The sequence below is a fragment of the Coregonus clupeaformis genome, chromosome 17 (genome assembly GCF_020615455.1).
Source record: "Coregonus clupeaformis isolate EN_2021a chromosome 17, ASM2061545v1, whole genome shotgun sequence".
Classification (NCBI taxonomy): domain Eukaryota; kingdom Metazoa; phylum Chordata; class Actinopteri; order Salmoniformes; family Salmonidae; genus Coregonus; species Coregonus clupeaformis.
The window spans coordinates 17,664,600-17,673,186 of NC_059208.1; the positions used below are offsets into that span (position 1 = coordinate 17,664,600).

Below are 8,587 nucleotides of genomic sequence, written 5' to 3' on the forward strand. Positions count from 1 at the left end.
ATAATGTAAGCATACTGTGTCCATAATAAGTAAATAGGTTGTATGTTGGGAGCTTTTGGGAAAGAGCACAGTTAGAAAGATATGGCATATAGAAGCAAACCGGATGGACATCATGAAAATGATCGGAGAGGTTGAGAGTAGAAGAAGTTCAGGAGCAAAAAATAAAATATATATATATGTGGCAGTTTTTGACCCAAGTATACACCAGGAAAAAACGGTTTAAATCCAGGCAACTTGTTTGACTGAATATGCTTCCTGTCTCATCTCATGGGCTAGATGTGTTCTGTATCACACCATAAAACAATAACAACACAGGAGAATTGGCCACATGTGACTCGGGTGCAATTTCCCGTCCCTTCACATTCCCTTTATAATATGTTCTGTTGCAGAGTCATAAACCATAGAAGACTGACAACTCCATTCCACCTGCACTCCTTGACCCATCAGAATATTTGTAATGGAACTATTACACTGTGTTGTATTGTAGTGTTCATCATCTAGTCAAAGCAGTCAAATAAGGAGTGTCAGGCAAGTATTTTGTATAATTCAACCGTTCATTTGTTTATTATTACATACTGATTCACACAGTCACTCAATACAGAAGAGGTATAAATCCAAATCTCAAGAATTGAATAAATAGTCAATGATATACCATATGTTTCAATGTTATGTATTTTTTACTCCCACCCACCCACCCATAAACACATTCATTCCACACATATACACTGAGTGTACAAAATATTAAGGACACCTGCTCTTTCCATGACATAAACTGACCAGGTGAATCCAGGTGAAAGCTATGATCCCTTATTGATGTCACTTGTAAAATCCACTTCAATCAGTGTAGATGAAGGGGAGGAGACAGGTTACAGAAGGATTTTTAAGCCTTGAGACAAATGAGACATGGATTGTGTATGTGTGCCATTCAGAGGGTGAATGGGCAAGACAAAATATTTAAGTGCCTTTGAACGGGGTATGGTAGTAGGTGCCAGGCGCACCGGTTTGTGTCAAGAACTGCAACGCTGCTGGGTTTTTCACGCTCAACAGTTTCCCATGTGTATCAAGAATGGTCCACCACCCAAAGGACATCCAGTCAACTTTACAACTCAATATTAGGAAGGTGTTCTTAATGTTTTGTATGCTCAGTGTATAATCCTAAACAATCCTAAACATTGCACCTTTAAATGACCTCAGTCATTTTCCCTGATGAATAACCTGCATAGCAATCATAATATGTTGTTATTGTACAATCAAATAAAGGCAAAAGAATGAGAAAAACACAGTGGTTATCTCATTCATAATTTTGATGATCGTATCAGTAGCCTGTCAGTCATATTCTCCTGTTACATTCTTTCCATCATGACAGCAATGGTCTGCCACTGTTTTGAACACAGACAACCAGCATAAACACATCATCAGTTCTCTCCTCTATGGTTACCTGGCCAGAGTCAGCCAGTAGCATGGACCACCCTTGTCCCTCCAGCCACTAAAATAACTATTTTGCTGCACAAATAGCCTGTATGCATCATGCCTGATCCATCCCTCAAGGTTTGGATCTAGCGTCTATTCTCAGTCTTCAGGCCTCTGTCACATTTTGTTTTCCACCCTCTATTTCTGGGTGCAAACAGACAAATAGTCAGGCAGTCCCACCGGTCTGTGGCCTTCCTGCATGTGACACGTCTCTCTCTCAGCAGCCCTTTGTTCTGCTCCTCTCCACGTTAGAGGAGTGTCATTTGTTCTGGTGCTGACTCTTCTCTCCTCACGCCATGTCATTTAGCGCTCATGAAGCCCAGGGGCCCCGGCTGCTTCCTTCCTGGGTGGGAAGGCCCATCCCCTGGCTCTCTCAGAGGCTCTGACCATAGATCTATGGAGGAAAGAGACGCTGGTCAGCAACATAATCAAAAGGTCATCTTGTGGTACAATATAAAATAATTATGTGTACAGCCTATGCTTAATTTGATAACCAGAATAGCAAACAGCTGTTCCAGGACTTAGTTTAAGCTCACCTAAAGAAAGTCAACAGGTTGGCACGAGAGCTCTTTATGGCGCTCTGCGGTGAAGAGTTATATGAGCTGCACACAAGAAGAGAGAGAGATGGGGGCAGACATTTTGAACATGACATCATAAAATGATGATCAGTGCAAGAGTTTTCCAAGAACTATGGAATAACCCATACAATGACACAGCAATTTGCCTCAGTGTTGCAAACCATTAATTTAGGTGGAATTTTACTGGTGTAATAACAAAGATACAGCGCCTTCAGAAAGTATTCACACCCCTTGACTTTTTCCACATTTTGTTGTGTTACAACCTGAATTTATTTGTGTCACTAGCCTACACATAATATCCCATAATGTCGAAGTGAAATTATGTTTTTCTAAATTTTTACAAATGAATAAAAAGCTGAAATGTTTTGAGTCAATAAGTATTTAACCCCTTTGTTATGGCAAGCCTAAATAAGTTCAGGAGTAAAAGTGTGCATAACAAGTCACATTATAAGTTGCATGGACTCACTCTGTGTGCAATAATAGAGTTTAACATGATTTTGGAATGACTATATCAGTCGAGCAGTGAATTTCAAACACAGATTCAACCACAAAGACCAGGGCCTCGCAAAGAAGGGAACCTATTGGTAGATGGGTGAAATAAAAATTAAAAAGCAGACATTGAATATCCCTTTGAGCATGGTGAAGTTATTAATTACACTTTGGATGGTGTATCAATACACCCAGTCACTACAAAGATACAGGCATCCTTCCTAATTCAGTTGCTGGAGAGGAAAGAAACCGTGCAGGGATTTCACCATGAGGCCAATGGTGACTTTAAAACAGTTACAGAATTTAATGGCTGTGATAGGAGAAAACTGATGATGAATATACAACATTGTAGTTACTCCACAATACTAACCTAATTGACAGAGGGAAAAGAAGGAAGTTGGTACAGAATAAATATTCCGAAACATGCATCCTGTTTGCAACAACGCACTAAAGTAATACTGCAAAAAAAAAAGCCAAAGCAATTAACTTTTTTGTCCTGAATACAAAGTGTTATGTTTGGAGCAAATCCAATTCAACACATTACTGAGTACCACTCTCCCTATTTTCAAGCATAGTGGTGGCTGCATCATGTTATAGGTATGCTTGTAATTGTTAAAGGACTGGGGAGTTTTTCAGGATAAAAAATAAACGGAATGGAGCAAAGCGCAGGCAAAAAATTCTTAAAGGAAAACCTGGTTCAGTCTGCTTTCCACCAGACACTTGAAGATTAATTCACCTTTCAGCAGGACAATAACCCCCCCAAAAAAAGGACACATCTACACTGGAGTTGGTTACTAAGAAGACAGGGAATGTGGCCGAGTTACAGTTTAGACTTAAATCTACTTGAAAATCTATGGCAATACCTGAAAATGGTTGTCTAGCAATGATCAATAACCAATTTGACAAAGTTTGAAGAATTCTGACAAGAATACCGGCCAAATGTGGAAAGCTCTTAGAGACTTACCCGGAAAGATTCACAGGTGTAATCACTGCCAAAGGTGCTTCTACGAAGTATTGACTCAGGGGTGTGAATACTTATGTAAATTATATATTTCTGTATTTCATTTTCAATACATTTGCACAATTCTCTAAAAACATGTTTTCACTTTGTCATTATGGGGTAATGTGTGTAGATGGGTGAGAACAAAATATATTTAATCCATTTTGAATTCAGGCTGTAACACAACAAAATGTAGAATAAGTCAAGGGGTATGAATACTTTCTGAAGGCACTGTAGATACCCCTCATACAAACTCATATCAGTGAACTCTCACAATACCTTTGATCAAAGAATCAGGTGTGTAAAGAACTGTTGCCTCTTTTTTTTTGCCAATTTGGCAATCTAAAGACAACTTTATTGTACTTTATTGTACACTAACAGCTTTACTGACATCATTGCAAGGGCATAGACCAAACAATAATGTCTTTACAATATAACGTCTAAGGGCTCTATTCAATCTGTATCACTGAAGCGTTACAGATTGCGCGCTAGAAATGTAAAGGTAATTTCTGATTGAGCCGACATATGCAGCGTTTACCATGAATGCAGTCTCTGCTAACGCGGGAACATTCCCTTTCATTGAATAGAGCCCTAACTGTCCCTATGTGAAAAACTACCCAATGAGTCTCTGGGTGTCTCTAGGTGCCTGTATTTGTTTCTCTGTCATCCTTAGGAACCATTAATCCCTAACTCAGCCTTTCAATGCTACGAGACTCCTACACAGTTCACTCCCCGGTCCCTTCAGCCAATCAAAACATGCCGTGGGGACGCTAGAGCAGCCTGACATTACACTGCCCCCTCGGGCACTCCGTAACATGTGGTGCAGATTCATTCCACCCTGAGAGGGAACGACGCCTGTGTGATACACAAAATAACACTCCCTCAAGCTAATAATAGCATCCCAGAGAAGTGAGCTATGCTCTCAGACCACGCCTTGTGCACCTTGAAGAGCTTCAACAAGGAGTCCCTTTTGTTCTGTGTCCTCAAATGGCTGACTAATAAAACTAGGACATTCCACAGTGACTGAGTATCTGTCTGTCTGAGGTGGGGGTGTGTGTGATGGTGTCTTGGCTATTGTTGTGACCCCAACTCACCTGTCCTGGCACATGCTGGTGCAGGTGTGGTCGTCAGAGTCGGCACACACACAGCGACCGGCGGACCTACGGCGACGCGACAGAGGGCTGCCCAAGCCGTAAACAGTAGTCTTACTGCAGAAAGGGAAAGAGAAAGAGAAAGAGAGAAAGGGAATGTCAGTTTTATCAGTCACCCTCAAGATATAACCACAATGTTTATATGTTTGTTCCTTGGCATTAATAAAATGCAGTGTTGCCAGACAGGGATGATTGCCAGAATAATGTCATAATGATACTAATGATACACAGCTAAAATAAAAAACGGTGCAAATATTTATGTTGATCGATTATGTTGATATCATCACACTGTGACATAATTGACCCACATAAGTGAATTGCTCAAGTTTATGTCTGCAAAGCTGAGTAGGTATTTGTTTGACGTCCTTGATGGTGTGTAGTGTTAGTGCATGTGTTTCTCTCTGTGAATACATATATATCTGTGAGGTGTGTGTGCCCACCTTGGTGTGTTGACCCAGATGATGTCGAGATGGCAAAAGTAGTGGCATTCAGAGTCCAGCTGGTTGTTGCAGGCACAGCGTTTGGTCCGCACTCTGTGAGGTGGAGCCAGATCACTGGACTTAGGCCTCTCTGACAGCGGAAGTCCAAATCCTACATGACAGACAGAAGGATATAGCTTAGAAAACAATCCTGGTGCATCAAGACCGTACAATCCACCAGCGTAAAAGGACACTAGACAAGTGTATTATTACCGGTACCCCGCTATTTGCCTTGATCTATCACACTAGTCTATTCAATCCTTTTCTATGAAAGCTAGTAATCATCTTTAATCGCTTTTATCTGCTTGTTCAAACATTCTGAAGGGAGTGTCAATAGTGAAGGGCAAACAGACATTTAGAGAAGACTTCACCTCTTTATTGACTGTGTTAAGTAAGTAAGTGGGTCCCTCGATAGGAGGGGAATGTGTGCTAGTGTTTCAGTGGAGTCATAACATCTCATTTGTCCCGCTACAGAGATGACCAGAGTTTGGAGAAACACAGCCTCTGGTATTTTCTGACTGTACAATGAAAAGTCTGTACAACTAGGTAGCAAACATTGTCATGCTCTCACAAGTTCAAGTTTAAGGTGCTTTTGACAACCAAGCTCACTCAAATACAAGATAATCTATTTGCTGAGTGAGATGAAGAGGTTCTCCAGAGAATCAACATTTGAGAATGTGTACCCCTGAGCTAGTCAGCAAGGTTGGAGTGAGATGTAATACTGGTCTTAATGTGTTATCGATAAATCTTCATTGATGATGTGACAATTGGAACAGGGCTTGCTGAAACGTGTGTCTCTGAAACGTGTCTCTTTGTTGGTTTGTATATCTTGTCACTGAATATAATGAGTGTGCGCATGAGTAAGTGTTTACATTGCTCTGAACAATGAAAACATGTAGTCAATGCTGCACCATGTCACTATTTTATAGGGAGATTAATTAGTTTCAATGAAAAGTTAGCCAGTGCTTTGTTGATGCAAGACAGTAGCGCAGAACCTCAATACAATATCATACTTTTTTTATATAGTGCGTCATTCCAAAATAATATTTTGATGATATTTTGAATTCAGTTATGTATTCAGAAAAGGATCAGTGGAAGACACTTGACCATTATTATTTTCAATGCTTCAATGACATGATTAAGTTAATTTTTTGCCTGTGGAAGAAATAACAAATCCTTAGATAATTTATTATAGTAATAGCTCTGTAGTACTCACCTTCCTGCATGGACACACACACAGTGATGAGAAGGAGCAGGCTGGCGTGTGCTGACATGGTTGCTGTTGGTCTGTTTGTAGAGCTCACGGGGAAGTATAATATCCTTAAATGCGCTTTGGCAAATTATCCCAGCTGTCTTCTGCTTTGCTGCTTGCTTGTTTGTCTGCAGGTGTCTGAACGGTGGCCCTCAACTTATAGCCCTCTTCCCCCATGATGTCACAGTGGAAGCCCTGCCCCTTGCTGCTACAATGTTACACAACTCCTCCAGAGGGTTTGAGCCACTACTGAAAATTCCAGGAATCTATGTTCAGTGCTCCATACCCTCCACAACTCCCAAACCCTCCAGCCTGCAGGTCACCGGGCAGACAACAGTTCACTTATCACCTGTAGCATGTTGCATTCACTTTCCACATGCAATTTGGTTGTGTGACATATCCTTTTGCTGTCAGATTTTGAGTTATGTTTGACATATGGCGAGAGCCTGGAGGGGGTAGGAAGGAAGGAAGGAGATGGAGGGAGGGAGTGGAAGACCATGAGGAAAAGGAGAGAGATGGCTCCTGATTGCCTGCTTTGCATGGAGTCTGCAGGGGAAGGCCAGGGTGCCGTGGAAACAATGATCAGGGGGAACGTTATCCAATACAGGGGGGTGTCAGATGGTGGTGGTGGAGCAGATGTGCATGCCCTATTCTGTTCCTCTCCATACAGTACATTGGGTGACAATTGACTCAATTCGGGATTGATTGACAGATCACATTAATTCCCCATGGGGGTGTTGACCAAACAATATTATTTTATCTGTTTTCTTCTTTTTTAAAGAAGAGTGGAATTCCACCTTCCTTACGATACTTATTTTCTCAAGCCTTATTTATAGTCTAGACAGTGCAGAAGATTGCCGTTGTAACTTGTACTGTTTGAATACTGCTGGAAGTGTTACCACTAGGCCACGTGGGCGTCTCAGAATAAGATTTCCATTCACACGCAGTTGTGGGTCTACATTAAATGATTCAGGCAAGATGTGTTTTGAGAACATGATGAGTTATTTTGAGGTCTGAGAGTATTATGTTAATCTAATTAGTCATTGAAGAAGATAAATGGGTTACAATGGAAATTGAAGACCACAATGGAAATAAGCCTCCGGGCTTTGTGTTTTAAGCCTCGATCATTTTTGATGTGTTGAATGTTGTCTCCAGCTGGAGCAGCCTACTACCTTTAATTATCCAATAAATTCAATCAATCAATCGAAAGGATGTGGTAGTGATGAACACTTAATATAATAATGGTTATTGGGTTGAAGAGAGTTAAAGACAATAGATGTGATGCTAATGCCAAAGTACAATACTCACAGTAAATCATGAGCCAACCCTTGACACACTACCTCAAAGTTAGCAACGTACAACACAAAACGTCTTATGCAATACAGAAGCAGTATTTTGAAAATGAAGGCTACAGACCAACAGCAATAGCTCTACTACCATTGCCAGCTATTACGTTGTCATTGTTTTGACAACTGCACTGTCAAAGAAGTAGCTATACTGTTTCCGGAATTACATTTGACCAAAATATTCTTGGTGCATTTCCGAGAAAAAAATAACCTTTGTCTCTTGTTCCGTGATGGCTGGCACTAGCCCAGCCACAGATAAGACAACAGCTCTCTTCCTTGCCTGAGGGTACTGATGCCCCCAGTGCATTGTGCCACCCACACAGTGCCCGGTGAGTGACTGGCCCAAGAGCCAAGGGGGGAACCTTACCACTGCCATGCAGATAGCCAAATGGCAGCAGTCACTCATGCAAATGAACTGGGGCGTTAATCTCCCCACACACTCAGATTAGCCAGGTTAATCAAGAGGGACTTTATCGCTAACTCCATAAAGCCACCGGGGCATGGCCGATGAGTGGATGGTCAATTATCTGATAGGGAAATAAGGCAAATGTGTATAGAAATGCTGCGTGGATAAAGCTGTCAGTCATCAGCATCAGCGTGGGCTGTGATGAGCTCTGTCAAACTTAGATACTGGGGGCCACGTGTCTCAACAACACACACACATCTAGAGTATGATGAAAGAGAAAAAGAGTTGTGTGTTTTTTTGTCCAGGCATATGTGTAAATCTGAATCAATTTTACTTAATGAGACATAAACAATGTTAGGTACTATTCCAATTGTAGAATTTACAATCATGGGAGAATCATGGGGTGAATCATGGGA

General features: G+C 41.2%; 1 protein-coding gene across 1 annotated transcript; it reads right to left on the reverse strand.

Moving 5' to 3' along the window:
• Positions 1-1,067: 1,067 nt before the first annotated feature.
• LOC121585423 (endothelin-2-like) lies at positions 1,068-6,525 on the reverse strand. The gene is made up of 5 exons (XM_041901771.1): positions 6,384-6,525; positions 5,129-5,279; positions 4,632-4,745; positions 2,007-2,072; positions 1,068-1,864 (listed from the first exon to the last, which is right to left on the reverse strand). Exons 1-5 carry the CDS (start codon positions 6,439-6,441, stop codon positions 1,774-1,776), a joined length of 480 nt encoding a protein of 159 aa, XP_041757705.1. The 5' UTR covers positions 6,442-6,525; the 3' UTR covers positions 1,068-1,773.
• Between the last annotated feature and the right edge of the window lie 2,062 nt (positions 6,526-8,587).